The sequence below is a fragment of the Alosa sapidissima genome, chromosome 9, assembly GCF_018492685.1.
Source record: "Alosa sapidissima isolate fAloSap1 chromosome 9, fAloSap1.pri, whole genome shotgun sequence".
Lineage (NCBI taxonomy): Eukaryota > Metazoa > Chordata > Actinopteri > Clupeiformes > Clupeidae > Alosa > Alosa sapidissima.
In genome coordinates, this window is record NC_055965.1 from 16,794,076 (window position 1) to 16,810,236 (window position 16,161).

Here is a 16,161-nt window from a genome sequence, read left to right on the forward strand (position 1 = left end):
GAGACTGAGTGACAAGCTGAACAGGTAAGGGCGACACAAACTGGTTCTCCTGCCCCGGCGATGGCTGCCGCGCCCGTCAAAGCCCACAGCCCCTCCCTGTTGGTCGAGACAGGTGAGTGGGCGGAAGAACATTCTCTCGGTCACTCCATGGCTGGCTGGAAGCGCACCGGTGTGTGTGTTCTGGAATGTGGTGTTCTGGTTGTGGGGAAACGCTTTTGATGGCACATCAAGACATCATACCTCACATTCTAAACATTCCATTGTAACTTTTCGTTCAATAAACTATTTGTTTGTTGGTTAACACATTAAGGTGTTTCAAATTGCGCCTCGAGGCTTAAAAATAAACAATACAACGTATTGGAAATAGATTATTTTTCCGCCTACTGAAGAAGCACTCTTTCCACTGTCAACAGTCATCGTTTTATTTTTGTACATGTTATGCCAGTGAGAAAATGCATCACTGCTTAGACCTGTAAAAATAACATCTGATATCTACACCTGACAACCAGATAAAGAATTATCAGAAATCAAAAAAAAAAAAAAAAAAAAAACAACACGACATATTACAAAATATATATTTACAGTTATCAACACAGACATTGACAGGAGCAATGCACTTTTTGTAATACAGTAAGGAGAGTTCTCATGGGGTTTCTGGGACATCCTGACTCAGTCTCCCCATGGGTAACACTGCTGAGGTGACATCTGCGGGGTGGTGACGGGGTTGTGGGCCCAAAACTAAATACCAGCATTGATCCATATCGCACCTCCCTCCTCCCCAGACGGAAATGCAAACAAACAAAACAGTTTTTTATAGTTTCGTTTCAGTCAGTGAATTTCTACCATGCCTGGAGAGACCGCTATGACGACCAGACGGGCATGTACAGTTTGACAGGGAAGGGGGTGTCTACCATTTCGGTTCCTTGTAGAAATAAGAGACCCGATGTGTCTACATAATGGGACACATGCAACTGTATAGACTTCCGAGAGAGAGACAGTCGATATCTCGTTCTTGCTGCACTGCGAACATTAACAGTGTTTTTGTTTGTCATGAAAAGACACCAGTGACCACCTCTGAGGAAATACCGCCGGTAGGAGTGTGTACAAGTTATGACGACCAAATACAGATCTGTCCATCAGACATGACCATAGTGGCCCTCACCTCCTCCCCTCAAGGCACACCATCTTTATGAGCGCTGAACGACTATACGCATTGTAATATCTTAAGTGCTGAGCTTGAACTTAAACTTCATTATTCAATTTGCTTAAAGGATCAGGGGATGATGTTATAGCTATAGAGTCTACTTCCATCAGCTATCAATCAAGACAACGACAACCCCCCCGCCGCCGCAAATATAAAACAAAAGAATACAGCGATGACCTCTACTTGAACCAAGGGAGGATTAATGTGTTTTCCTTTCACAAATAACTGAAGTGAAAACAGTGGCTTAATACAACTGAGCACCAGTCAGTACAAAACTGGGGCATATCACCCTCAAACAAGCCTTTGGCAGAGTCGGTTAGATGTCTTTCCCTGACAAAAAGCAAAACAACCATTCTACGACCTCTCTGACTAAAACAAATAAACAAATCAAAACAGACAAACAAAACAGAAAAGGTGTTTGAGTTGAGGGAGAGAGAGAGGGATGAATGAAATGTAGTCACTCCCATGGAAACAGATCACCGACATTCTACTGCTGACTCGTAGTGGACATGCTGCCCCCTGGTGGCACCATCCTGGGATCAGGTGGAGCTGAAAAACCTCCGCTTTTCACACCCTCAGTAGACAGACTCAATTGATCCCAGGTCAGACAGCAAAAGGCCGGGGAACAAGCATTACTTCAGGACTACTTTGCCCCGCATTCTCCTCCAATGGGAAAGCTTTAAGAGACAAACAAACCAAACGATGTCCGATCCTCCCCCACAATCGTCCTCCAGTGACGTACATTAGCTGCATCATTCGTGGAAGGAGTGCCCGTATATTTGGCTATTTCCCGTCTCTCTTAGTCTCAATTAGTTTCTTATCGTTGTTTTCCTTTCGAGTCCGACGCTAGAGCTCCTGTTTCTCCTGAGCCGTGCCCGTCACCACCAGCAGGTTGCAGGCCATGAACTGGACGTTGAGGATGCTGCTGGTGTCGCCCGTGTAGAGGCCCACTAGCTCGCTGCTCGAGCCGTCCGCTGCTGCTGCTGCTGCGGCCACCGCCGCCCCGCCAGCCCCCGCACCTCCACCTGTCCCCGTGCCCCCAGACGCTGCGCTACCTCCTCCGCCGCTGTGGCTGTTCCGGATGTCCCACACGCGCACCGAGTTGTCCAGCGACGACGAGGCCACCAGGCTGGAGTCTGGGCTGAAGGAGAGGCCTGTGACGGCGTCCGTGTGCCCGCGCAGCTCTTTGACCAGGCCGCCCGACGCCAGGTCCCACAGCCGGAGCCGCTGGTCCTCGCCGCCCGACGCCAGGTAGCGGCCGTCCGGCGAGAAGGCCAGCGCCAGCACGGGCCCGCGGTGCCCCGTGAAGAGGCGGACCGTCGACCCCTGCTGGGCGCTCCAGAGCCGCACCGTCTTGTCGGACGAGCCCGTGGCCAGGTAGGCCGAGTTGGGGTGGAAGCGCGCGCAGTCCACGTCGGCGAGGTGACCCGCGTACAGCCGCAGCGGGTGGGCGCGCGACGGCGTCCAGAGGCGCGCCGTGCGGTCGGCCGAGGCGCTGGCGAAGTAGAGGCCGCACGGGCTGGCCGACACGTCCCACACAGGGTAGGCGTGGCCGCGGTAGAGCGCGGCGCACGTGAAGCTGGTCAGGTCCCACAGGCGCACGGTGGCGTCCTCCGAGCACGAGAGCAGCGCCTGGCCAGGGCCCGGAGCGCCACCGCGGCCGGACTGCCCGTCCGTCAGGAAGGCAGCGCGGTAGACCGGCCCGCAGTGTCCGCGTAGCGTCCGCATCTCGCTGCCCGATGCGTCCTCATCATCTGCCTGGGGTGAGAGGAAGAACAGAGTTACAGACTCATTCAAGAGGATAAATTACTATTGAGGCAACAGGCTAGATAGAGAAAACAAAAGACTAATTTACTAAATGAATGGTGAGTTATGGCTATGGCTAGGCTATTGCATCTTACTGAGACAAAATGCATTTCATTCAGAGGATCAATATTCATTCATTCTCACTAGCAGTGAACAAAGCAGAATCAGAGAAAGAACCACAGAGAGAGGCTATGTCTCAAACCGCCTACTTGCACACTTGAAATACTTGTATTTACTATGTATGTAAGTACATAGTGCAGATATTGGGACAGTGCTTACCATCGAAAAGTGGGCACAAAGCAAGTAAGCGCTCAGTGCACACTAGCAGTGCACTGATGGAAGTATGCGGTTTGAGACACAGCCAAAGGATCAGATTGAGAAGTGACCCCCACCCCCCACTTGTGGACTTTGAAGCTCCAATAGCATTTCCAAAGCAGCACGATTGTGTTTTAAGCCCCCAAGGTCGTCTTCTAGGCAGCGCTGCCACCGTCGACTTAGACACCTAATCCTAAACGTAACCTTAACCCATGCGTAACCCTAGCGCCTTCCAGGCAGCGTTGCCTTGAAGACAAAATTGGGGGCTTAAAACACCAAGAAACTCTAAAAGTTTATATTCAGTTTGTTTTCATGAAAAAAAAAAAATCCCCTCTTGGCTTTCACATGGCTGGACGCTGTTCACCTGCTTCTGACTGCTGCTGCTGCAGCTAACACTAGTTTGTTGCCAACCTCTTCTCCCTCTCCAAAAGGACATTGCCTACATTTAAGAGCCCAATAGTACTACTGACAGCTTTAAGAACACAGCATATTTAACCACAGCAAGATCACTCAACTGCACTTGCATTTAAAACACAACTTTATCACACACACACACACACACATCTAAAATACACATGCTTGCTTTGGTTAGCACCACTCACCTCCTTCTAGAACACACACACACACACACACACACACACACACACACACACAGACAATCTAAAACACAGAACCTAAACACCACTCTGAGCTGCTTTGCTGTGGGTCACTCACCTCCTTCTAGAAGACAGACACAGACAATCTAAAACACAGAACCTAAACACCACTCTGAGCTGCTTTGCTGTGGGTCACTCACCTCCTTCTAGAACACACAGACACAGACAATCTAAAACACAGAACCTAAACACCACTCTGAGCTGCTTTGCTGTGGGTCACTCACCTCCTCCTCCAGCAGGTCGCAGGCGAGCCGGACCTTGCTGACGTCGGCACGGTGCGGTCCGGCCTTGAGCTTGCGCGCGCGGAGGCTCCACAGCTTGACAGCGGAGCTGTCAAAGGCGGCGGCCAGCAGGCGGCTGTCGGCCGACACCTCGGCGGCGTTGAGCTGCCGCTCCGTGTGGCGGAAGGCGTAGAAGCAGACAGTGGTCAGCGAGGGTGGACCGTCCCGCACGCGCCGGATCGACTCCTGGAGCGCCTCGAGCGCCGCCTCGCTCTGAGGCGCCGCCACCGGACGTCCTGCGGCGTCCTCCAGCCCATCAGCAGCCGCGTCCGGTGTGGAGCCTGTAGTTTTTAAACAGGAGGAGGAACAGTTGGTTTTTCCTCAACATATTTTAGTCAATCAATCCTAACTGATAACAAAAGAGGAGGAAGACGTAGCGCTCTTTTTACAGGGCTGTATATTCTGGACCTGACTCTCATGGACTCTTTTTTAATTTTTTTACATTTGTTTTTATCTTTACCACAGCTACAGGGACTTCAAAGTTGAATAGTAACTTTCTCAAAAACAAACAAACAAACAAACAAACAAACAAATTAGTGACTACAAACATCTAAAACACTTCTAAGCCCACAAACTCTGCATGCGATCCGACTGCGCGGGCGGACACACACACACGGACACACACACACACACACACACACACACACACCTGAGGTGTTGGATGCAGAGGTGTTGTTGGCGGCGGCGTTGTTGCCGTAGAGCTGGTAGTGTGTGCGTGGCGTGGGCGTGACCTCCAGCTGTAGGTGGGTGCTGAGCACGCGGCACAGGGCGCCGTGGTCGTCGCTCTGCAGGTAGCGCAGCAGGTAGCTGTAGGCCGCGTCCGACAGGTGCACCACGTACTTGTGCTCCAGGAGAGCGCACAGCTTGGGGTGGGCCGCCACGTCCTGCAGAGAGGCAGAGAGAGAGAGAGAGAGAAAAAGAAAGAAAGAAAGAAAGAAAGAAAGAAAAAAAAAATGAAAGATTGAAGGACAGAAAGACAGTTGACAATGTCACTTAGCCAATTCAATGCATTCCTGTATAAAGTACAAATTCTTCAGCAGCATTTTTTTTTATCTAAAATCGCACTTTGAGACTACACATCTCCTTATGAGATGATTACTGTGCGTACACACACCGCCGCCGACTTGAGCTTCCAAAAAGTCAGGAAGTCATTCATTTTCAATGGAAGCCGGCTTCTCTCAGCTGCAAGAAGCGGCAAATCTGTCGGCGTCACGTTTTGGGCGTCTTGAGCGACTTGAGCGTCAAGCAGAAAGTCAGTCAACTTTATGGTAATGAGCTATGACGCGGTTCAGCGACCAACGACCAGCAACCAATCGAATAGACTGCTTTTAAATAAAGTATTGAGATAGAACATAATCGAACGTAGAATGCTGCCGCGTCAGAGCGGCCAAAGCGTCTAAAGCTTCCCTGTACTTTTTTGACAAGCGTCCTTGACAGGGCGACCAGAGCTTCTTTGGAAGCTCAAGTCGGCGGCGGTGTGTACGTACAGTTAGACCATTCAACCCAAGGCTGACACCACTCCCTCCCAGTGATACTGGAACTCTGGAATCTTCTCTTCAGAGAAACACACAGAAACCTACGGAGCCCCTGAAGGGACATTTTTCTGGTGCGCATGCAAAAGAATATTGTGTGCAAGCAAAAGTTTCTGGTGCACACTAGAAACTTGAAAACAATTTGTTTGCACGTCCCTATAAGGGCTCCGTAGATACCTGTCCGAACCAACAGATGTCTACAGGTGTGTGTGTGTGTGTGTGTGTGTGTGTGTGTGTTTGCGCAGCGCTGACGTCGTGGCCCACTCACCTGCGCGGTCAGCACGCCCTTGAGCAGCTCCACAGTGGCCCTCTGCTCGGCGTCCTGCAGGAAGAGGCCGTGGAAGCGGCTGTAGAAGCCGTCGGCCGCCGCCCGGAGACCACAGCGCGCCATGTCCAGGTGCAGGAAGAGGAACAGCGGGTAGAGCACCCGGCTCACCTCCTGACCCCATGACACCTCCGCCTCTGAGGGGAGACACACACACACACACAGGTCAGCCACATCACCTAAAACTACAGTAGGACTATGTCACTTAAATGCTGCAGTGAGAGGTGATGGTCCAAAGTACCATCAGCTAAAACTACATCTCTTAAAATCATCATCATCCATAACTATCATTACCATCACTTACAGTAGTGTGGCAGTAAGGAGGCAAAAGTAATGCAAAACCAAGACAACACCAGCAACAGGCCAGTTGTCATCAACTTGCTAAATGGCTTCTTTTGTCAATTGTACATGTTGTACTAAAGATACTTTAGTTTAACTTTATTAACCGTCTCTGGTTGTACCACACAGAGAGATCTTTTCTTAATCAACATGTCCACCACAGCTGGATTAGAGTAGAGACGTTTCCATAGAGACTCTGCAGCACTCACCTAGGAGGAAGGTGCGCAGCCTGCAGAACTGGGTCTCATACTGATGAGGGTCGGCCTGGCACGGGGCGGCCGAGACTATGTTAGCACAACTGGATTCGGTCTGGACTGTGGGGGAGAACACAAGACAGTAAGATGGATGGAAAAAGTTGGACGATATAGGAAAAGTTGGCATATAGCTTCAGAGAATGTGTGTGTTCAAGGTCTTGGGGGATATTAACAGGCAATGTAGACAGGTATATTAAGAGGCGAAATTACTAAAAGAAAAAGGTGAGACAAAGGAATTTGTTTCTAATTCTAACCATTGAGGTTGGCAGCCATCTCCTCGGCGGTTTGCGAGAGCTTGGCAATCTTCAAGTTGCCCTCCGAGTCTACATACTGCCGCCTTTTCAGGTACTGTGTCACGGCGTACTGAATCTGTTCGGTCCGTACTCGCTTCATACCCTGAGAAAGAGAAATATGCACATGGATGTCTGGGACAGCAGCGGCCTGAGGACATTTACTTTGCGTTACGTCATGTTACCCAACTTATCTCTACTGTTACTGTGCGTATTAACGTTACATTACATAACAATTTCATTCACGATACTGTGGTGCATAACCTTAGTGTCTCTGCCTGTCGATCATTGCAGCCCTAATATATGTTGCAGATATGTCAATTTTATTTGTCGTTCCAGTGACAGCGGAACGACAAGCAGCCGACGCTAAAAACGTCATTCAAACGTTACCTTTGGTAGCTACAGCTTTAGCTAACGGGCTCGTGCAATGAGATGGCTTGCATACACTGGTCCTTAAAAACTCTTATAAAATCGCAATACAAAGCATAAACTCAAAAGTGTAAATCAACTATAAAATGTAACGTTAGCTACACAATATTGCAGCAACAAAGTGATTCAGCGGTATTTGTTAACAAACTAAGTCAGGTAGCTAGCATTAGCTTGAGATTTTAGCGGGATTGAGCCAGCACTGCAGTTCGTTTGAGAATGTTTAGCGCTGAAACTTACTGCATATCTTGTTTCTCCTCCTCCGTGTAAAGATAATGTTGTACATTCGATACGGTTGACATATAGCGGTGAAATGTTCACCTAAAGTCACCTGCAGTAAGGGTAAACCATTTCTGACCTGCCAATGGGAGGTCTGAAAACCACTTCCGGTTGAAAATAAAAAGGAAAGTCAACAAAGGCACGACAGACAACTTCGTGGATCATTGATATTGCCCAATAACCTACACTGAGGTAAAATTAATGAAATATATTCACGTTAAAATGTAATCGTGAACAATACAAGATTTTGCCATTTTACAACGTACAAACGAGTTACCAGCTTTTACTTTGAAACAATGACTGCCACAGCCTGCTTGGTAGGCCTATGTAGTTTTGATGAGGTTAGGCTGAGTTGCCATTATGCATAATGAGAAAATTCAGAAAGAAAACTACACAGCAAACAATTATGTTTTAAAACATATTTTTTATTAGCCAATCTTCATCAATAGTTGTTTTGAACGGGCAAAGTCATTAATCACTGTGAACCTTAAAAGCATTCAAGAGAGCATTTGCACACATTTTAACACGTTATTTGTCAGCGGTTGACATACAATTCCACCTGTGCATGGATTTGAGACAAGATACATCTTACGGGAAAGAGCACAGTAGCATAGAAACATTGCCATATTCCTGAACAGAAAACATGACTGTGCAGCAATCAAGTACTTATTTTAAAAAAGCATCACACTTCCAATAAACTCATTCTATACAGATAGGTAGGCTGGACCCGTATCTGGTTAAAGAAGAAGAAAAAGTCATTTCATCATCGATGTACAAATTACAACAAGAGGAAATAATGCAATTTAGTGTAAAAAAAATAAAAATAAACACACCAAACATGTGACCATAACAACTATGTCACAGACACACACCCTGATTGTATGTAAAGCACCATAGCAGCAGCACCAAAGTATTGAGTTTGGCTGATACCTTCATTAGATCAGTCTGTGCAAAAAATTTAAATAAAAAGAATAGTACAATGTGCCAATGTTTATATAGCTCATCAAATATCCCAATCTTAATGGGAGGTAATGTGTTTCAAAAGTGGCAAATAAAACGATACATTGTCGTAAATATGAAGTGTGTGTGTGTGTGTGTGTGTGTGTGTGTGTGTGAGTGTGTGTGTGTGTGTGTGTGTGTGTGTGTGTGCAGTGCATACACGGGCACATACAGTGTGTAGCAGGAAGCTATGTGGAGTCAAATAATTACCTGAGTTGACACACAGTGTAGTTGCTGGGCATGATTAGTAGATAGAAGATGCAATAGGACGTAATTATACTCGTTCTGCACACTCGCTGTCAGGTCTGTCCCAGTGCGATGTACCATAGAGATGTACTGCATGCACAGCTTTGAACATTGTGGCCAGTCATAGGCCTATGCATGGAGAAGACATTTGTTGTTGCTTTGTAGTTACCGTTCTGGGGTGCGTTTCCCAAAACCATAGTTTCTAACCTGTTAGCAACTTAGTTGGTTGGCAATGGGAAATTGCATTGCTACCGACAAAGTTGCTAACTTAGTTACTTAGTAACTTAGTTACTTAGCAACTATGGTTTTGGGAAACGCGCCCCTGATTCCTTTGGTAAACATGAAGCTCTTGACAAGATCAGAAAAAAAAAGTGCTATTCTCGTTCATGACTGCTCAGATATTTGTAGTGGTCATTATTCTCTGTGTGTGTGTGTGATGATCATTTTTCCGTGTACAGGTCCACAGTGCTGGAACTCAGGCCTCTGCTGTCCCTCAGCCTCCGGCCAGTTCCTGGACCCTGAGAGAGAGAGAGAGAGAGAGAGAGAGAGAGAGAGAGAGAGAGAGAGAGAGAGAGAGAGAGAGAGATAGAGAGAGATATTTTAATAATAAATATGTTAAATGTGGCTACTTTTGGAAGTCATTGTTTCTGAAATGATAAAGCCAGGTGACAACCACCAGTAACAACAGAAACCAGTTACGCCACTGTGCACAGTGACCACTAGGGGGCCCTTTTACCTGAAACGATTCTGAGTCGTCTCTGCTGTTCAGGTAGTTCAGTGAAGCGGCTCTCTTCATACTAACATACAAAAAAATAAACAGAGAGAGAGAATGAAAATGATACAATAAGTCTGATATTTTTTGCATATGATTCCTCTTGCTGTGCTGTGCTAGGTGTGTCGGGGCTGGTGGTGACTTACTTTGGGTTGCGGGGCTCAGGGGGGATGGTCCCCTGCAGTTTTTTCACCAGCATCTCACTGCTCCTGCGCAGCACGTCTCTCAGCTTACCCAGAGAACCACTCCTCACCATGGCACCGCTGCCATCCTACACACACACACACACACACACACATCAGAGTCAATAAACACACACACACACATGCATCAGAGTCAATAAACACACACACACACACACACACATCAAAATAAACACCCACTCAAATATAGAACATAATATAGAAATGAAGGTTCACTTTGGACTATGGAAGTCTACCTCTGAATCGATAAATGTCTTTGATACGTACATTGTTGCAGTTGCTTAGCAGCTTATGCAGTACCATGTTTTCCCAGCAGGGTGCAGTAGAAGTCAGGTTGTTGACATAAGGGCTTCTATTAGTTTCTTCATCATTCTATCGTGCGTGTTCATGGGTAGCTATTTTATTAATCTCCCTCAAGGTTATTTCTCTGAACTGATGGTGAAAATTACACTTAGACTCCCACACACACACACACGCACCCGCACGCACGCACACACACACACACAACTGTAATGTTTTATGCATGGTCCCTATTTGTTTCCTCAGATTCCTCATGCATACAAATTCAGTATGCATGTGTACTCCTGGCATGTCTGAAGCACACTCAAAACAATACCCATTTATCTCCATTGGCAACAGTGAAATACATTTCCTTCATCCTAACTCATTAATTCACTAAATTTAGTTGCAAATCTCATTTGCGACTGCCAATCCCCAATTAGGAATGAGTGCTCTCTGGCACCTTCCCTTAGCCTATAGCAGCCTCTGGCAAGGGTGACTGGGATCAGTCTTCACAGCGCTAATGCTCACATCGGCCAATTAAGGATTAGAATGTTAACACTGTTCCAGAATCAGAGCTTTCGTGGCTGCCTGAGGGACACCCAATATGAGGCCAGTAGAGGAAACACACGTGTAGCTTTGGGATGAATCTAGGTCAGCTTATGTGTGTCTCTCTCTCTTTCTCTCTCTTTCTGTGTGTGTGTGTGTGTGTGTGTTTGTGTGTGTGTGTGTAAGCGCTGAGGTAAACAATCGTGCATCATCACCTTGATCAAATTTAGGTCACCATGACCATACATTTTGCTTGGCATAACACAATAATGGCATCTTGATGGAATAGTGAAGGTATAATGTTTTTTTTTCCCACTCTACAATATTCCTGTGGGTTATTTGCATTTTAAAAGCTTTTGGTTCCGGACTGTGTGTTATGCTTTAAAACAAGTCACATGCAGTGTACTGGGAAATTAGATTTGTGTTGTCTTGAAGTGTCTCACACAGTACAAAAGCAACAGCTCACACCTCCATGAGCACTGAAAGAGATAGAGATGTGAAGCATTCAGAGCACCACAGTGTTCACACCGACATACTGTGTTAAATTCTATCACATCGGGTAAGTTTAAGTGCATCACTTGTTGTGTTACTTTTGACACATCCACAGAGTTAGTTAGAGACATTTTCAATACTACATATGCTTTAAGCACCCCCCCCCCCCCCCCCCCCCCGCCCGCCCGCCCGCCCGCCCGCCCCGACAAACGCCAACTACAGTATGAACAGAAACTCTGGGTCTGTATTCATATTTAATGTTGATCAAAAGGGTGTGTTTAAATTGACACAAATTGTGTTTATTAATTAAAAAAAAAAAACATCCATGGGTGAATTTAGGGACAATGCCTGTGATACTTGTAATGTTTTTTGCGAGAATCAGAGATGGAGAAAGAGAGAGAGGGAGGGAGAGAAAGAGAAAAGGAGGGAGAGAATGTCACGCCTCAGCATCAGACAGGAGACAGAGGGGAGGGCCAAGAAAAGACCAGGATAAAACACTGAAAGAGGAAAGAGAGAGAGAGAGAGAGAGAGAGAGAGAGAGAGAGAGAGAGAGAGAGAGAGAGAAGGAGACGGAGAGAAAGGGGGAAGGAGGCTTCTAATGGCTTGGGGATGTGGCAAGACAGAGCATGGGGGGCAACAAAAAGAGGATGCTGGGATGCTGGGAGAGAGCAAAGGACTGATAAAGAGATAAAGATGAAGAGAAATAAGGAAAGAGTGATGAGATTGAAATTGTGTTTTATATTACATGTTATGTGTGTGTCAGTGAGATTTGTGACACTGTAGACAGTGCTGCTTCATACATGTGCTACTGTTATGTATCTGACTGACACATCTCTAGTACTTTATGTCTAGTACCCTGAGCATGTTTCCCTCCTTGTGTGTGTATGCAAAAAACAACTGCACTGACACACAACACGGCCTTAAATCAGAGGAGTGTCAAAAAGCACGACTCACAGATCTGGAAAACGCTGAAGTGCTGACACGGATGTACTCACAAACACAAACTCTTTCACACACACACTAGAATTAAGCACAATGTAATCTTAAATGAGATTGTGTTTATAAAAAAAAGAGAAAGAAATCACCAAATATTCAGAGGGTGAATGAGGGTGGGCGTCTTTGGCAGGTCAGCAGTTCTATTGTAAAAGGGCCTGTGGCCTGTTGGCTACACTGTAAGCTGTTGCAATTGGAAGTCTTCAGAGAGCTGTAGAGCTACTTACAGTATGCCTCTCACCACATGCTTTCTCTTTCTGAACACAATGAATGAATTTTACTCAGAGCTGAATGAGCCAACAGATAATTTATTTGTTTATTTATTTGTTTTGTTACAGTTCTCTACAGTCCCTTTAAATCCTTGGTACAACAAAGCCCTCCATAATGAAATATGATTGGTAGTTGAGGAGTTTCAAAAGCTGTAAGCGAGTGTGTGTGTGTGTGTGTGTGTAAGACACAGAGGATCACTTTGATTATCTAATTAGTATTACTAGTAATTATCTACTACCTTTGACCCTCAAGAATGAAATATAGAGTAAAGCCTGTGAGATGCTGCTTATCTTGGCAACAATCAGAACCGGTAATCCAACAGTCAACACACTAAAGTTCTGGTTTTGGAAAATTTAAATGATTAGGTCTGTCAAAGAAAATAATATTGAAATAAAGATAAAAAAAGTCTTTGTAAACAACAAACAATCAGAGGACTATTTTGCTAGTCCACAAACTCTTCCTTATTCAGCCTCACGTAAACATAAACAATTATCTCTTCTCATCTGCCTTTATTGCACAAGCATCATTCTATAGCAGAACCCAAAGAGGAGAGGAATCTCTCCTGTGGAACTCAACTGTGATCTATGCTAGTCTAAGAACCCTAACGGATACGACATGCTCATTCTAACATTCTACCACTACATCCAGAACTTTGTTCCATAAAAGTCCCCTGCTCCGCAAGTGCCCATGGTTTACTGAGAACGCGTTACATGACATAGATCAATAGACCAATACTATTCAACACATTACACTTGTTACGTTTACACTAGGACTATTTTAGAATATAATATAGACACATATTGTATCCAATAGCAAAATAATAATGACAATAACAATAATAATAATAATAAAAAATAACCACCATTAATACTGTTAACCCAAAATACAGGATAAAATTATAGGCACCTAGGTAGTGGTTTCCTGTTCAGAATTATTTGTGGACATTAAATTAAGAGATCAACCACTGGAAAACATCAAAACAAAAAACATAAACAAACTGCCTGCAGCAAAATCTCAGAGTATGAGTGAGTGAAAAACAGACCAGTTAAACTGGTCCTCTCATGATCCCTAATTGTACTTGTGATGCAAAGAAATATTTTGACACTAAAAAATGTGGGCATCTTACAGTTAAAGTTGTAGCTTTTTGTTGTCAATCTTTCAAGAGGCTCCCCGACATGCAATAGTGACTATTGATCTGATTCTACAGGTAAGTTTACCAAAATACAATGCTCGTCATCGTCCCTATGCATTGCATGCACATTGTGAGAATTTTCAGCAAAAATGTATAAAGACCAAAAACATGAAGACACAATGTGTATAAAGCGCATAGGATTATTTGCCAAAACACAGGTTTTTTTGTTTTGTTTATCGTACCCTTATAAAACCTTTGGAGCACAAACCTAATGATTCTTGACAACAAAAGTCTACACACTGGCAAATTTGCAACGCCAACACAACACAAAGTTATGTAATACAAACATATTTGAACATAAGGCTTAATTTGAACCAGGTTAATATTACACATTATGTACACTACACAATCTGGTCCGGGGACAGGGGTGTTGATATATTAGGTCACTGCTAGTGGTTGGCTTGCGTGATTTGACATGCACTTCACACAGACATGTGTGATCCAACATCACATGGCATTACAGAGCAATCAGGAATGTGCCATTAGTCATGATGCAGGTACATTAGTGGAGGGAGACAGAGGGGTAGAGAGAGAGAGAGAGAGAGAGATAAAGAGAGAGAAGGTTATACAAAGAGGAGGAGAAGAAGAAGAATCAAGCGGAGGTGAAACAGACAGAAGCCCCTGGCCCCACCCCACATGTTGATCAGACAGGCAGACACGAGCAACGCAAGCTGGAGCTGCAGCAATCTCAGACACTCCTCTCCTCCTCTCCTCTCCTCTCTTCTCTTCCATCTTTGGAGGTTTCGGAGACGGGCGGATGTCCAGAGGGATGGGCGGCGCCGGAGGAGGAGGAGGAGGAAGGTGAAGACGAAGGCGGAGAAGACACACGGATACGACACACATCATCCCTTTTGATTGGACTGGCATGATTGAAGTTTGATTTGATTGGTGGCAGATAGGAAGGGAGAGAAGGAGGAGGGGGGGCTGCATTGGCTTATGCCTAATGCAGAGAGAGAGAGAGAGAGAGAGAGAGAGAGAGAAAACAGAGAGAGAAATGGAGGGATAGAAAGACAGAGAGAAACGGGAGATAGAGAGATAGACAGAGAAAGAGAACAAAGAAAGACAAATGAATCACACATCAAACAGTGCAAGGAAATCAACACAATGCATTACCGGCAGATCAATGACACAACACAAAGAGCACCCCACACACACACACACACACACCAACACCAAGCAGTCACTCACAAACACACACACACACACACACACACACACACACACACACAAACACACCCCATGACACCAAGCAGTCACTCCTCAGGGAATCGCCTGCTGTGCAGCACTAATGGTCTCATTGATTAACCCTGCACTCATTAGTGAAGCATTGTGAGGCCATTACTGCTCTCTTCAAGGCTTCAGGGAACATCTTTGTTTATAAACTGGCTCATTTGCAGCTTTCGTGGAAAACATACAAATTTTATGGTCAACTTTGTGGCAATGTATGGCGTATGCTGCATTCTTTAAGTGTAAAGGCAGCAAATCAAATTGATTTTTAAGCTCAATGTTGAATGGAGTCTCTTACAGAAAACTCTAGTCTCAAGAAACATGGCTATAGATGAAGTCAAGAAAAGGAACGTAACAAAGGCCCTCTGTTTAGGAGGATAATAAAAAAGCCTTTTTATTAAACATGGCAACTGGATTAAAAGCATATGGACCTACGTGCTATGTCCATATTGGCCTTTTCATGTCTATAAATTAAGTTTAAGTTGGCACATGGGCTACACAAAGGCCATACCGGGGTGCGTTTCCCAAAACCATAATTGCTAACCTGTTATTGCATTGCAACCAACAAAGTTGCTAACTTAGTTAACTTAGTTAGCAACTATGGTTTTGGGAAACGCACCCCAGGCCGTCTTCATTTCTGACCGAGTGTGTGGAGCGAGACACTGCAGTGGACATGACGAATGAGGGCAGTCAGGGCTGTACTGCGCGTGTGTGTGTGTGTGTGTGTGTGTGTGTGTGTGTGTGTGTGTGTGTGTGCGTGTGTTTGTGTGTGTTGTGCTTTTCTGGCAGCTGCTGTTTGCTATTTACAGTGCAGGAGGCCACGCCCTGTCTCCACGGAGACGATGAGTCAACCGGTGAGGACGTCTGTGGTCAGTTGGCAAGACAGACAGACACACAGATACACACACACACGGCCACACAAGAGGCACCACACAAGAGGCAAGCGAGTGCAGTGTCCAACCTGACCACATTCAGTGAATTAACTTTCTACTGTATGTCCAGCTGTGTGCAGTACCTGTACTGTTAGACATGTACAGCAGTTCTCGAAAGAAGAATATTGAGAGATAGATAGATAGATAGATAGATAGATACTTTATCCCCAAGGGGAAATTCAATTGTGTCGAGAATGAGATATATTGTCAAATCTGAAAATATTTCATATTAAGTGGGAAATTGTCCTCCACGGCCCATTTTAAGACTGTATGACTGCCCTCTGTAAAGTTGGGCACTGA

The 16,161-nt window shown here is 45.5% G+C and overlaps 2 protein-coding genes across 2 annotated transcripts in view; both read right to left on the bottom strand.

Annotated features, from left to right (window-relative positions):
• Positions 1 to 397: 397 nt before the first annotated feature.
• taf5l (TAF5-like RNA polymerase II, p300/CBP-associated factor (PCAF)-associated factor) lies at positions 398 to 7,823 on the bottom strand. The gene is made up of 7 exons (XM_042103626.1): positions 7,669 to 7,823; positions 6,967 to 7,108; positions 6,668 to 6,772; positions 6,063 to 6,256; positions 4,912 to 5,146; positions 4,206 to 4,543; positions 398 to 2,962 (listed from the first exon to the last, which is right to left on the bottom strand). Exons 2-7 carry the CDS (start codon positions 7,103 to 7,105, stop codon positions 2,051 to 2,053), a joined length of 1,923 nt encoding a protein of 640 aa, XP_041959560.1. The 5' UTR covers positions 7,106 to 7,108; positions 7,669 to 7,823; the 3' UTR covers positions 398 to 2,050.
• A 288-nt stretch (positions 7,824 to 8,111) lies between these two features.
• Positions 8,112 to 16,161, bottom strand: part of LOC121717985 (kinesin light chain 1-like) — a 36,181-nt gene continuing 28,131 nt past the window's right edge. Inside the window, 3 exon segments of the mRNA XM_042102711.1 lie at positions 8,112 to 9,470; positions 9,689 to 9,749; positions 9,871 to 9,995. Of these exon segments, the coding sequence (XP_041958645.1) occupies positions 9,393 to 9,470; positions 9,689 to 9,749; positions 9,871 to 9,995 (264 nt within the window). The 3' untranslated portion in view covers positions 8,112 to 9,392.

Bases quoted from the DNA above. Each gene is read 5' to 3' on its own strand.
- taf5l (XM_042103626.1), bottom strand. From the start codon at position 7,105: ATGAAGCGAGTACGGACCGAACAGATTCAGTACGCCGTGACACAGTAC. The intron at 5,147-6,062 runs GTGAGTGGGCCA...GCCTCTCTGCAG, and splicing joins AGGGCGTGCTGACCGCGCAG to GACGTGGCGGCCCACCCCAA. The intron at 2,963-4,205 runs GTGAGTGACCCA...CTCTCACCCCAG, and splicing joins GCGACCTGCTGGAGGAGGAG to GCAGATGATGAGGACGCATC.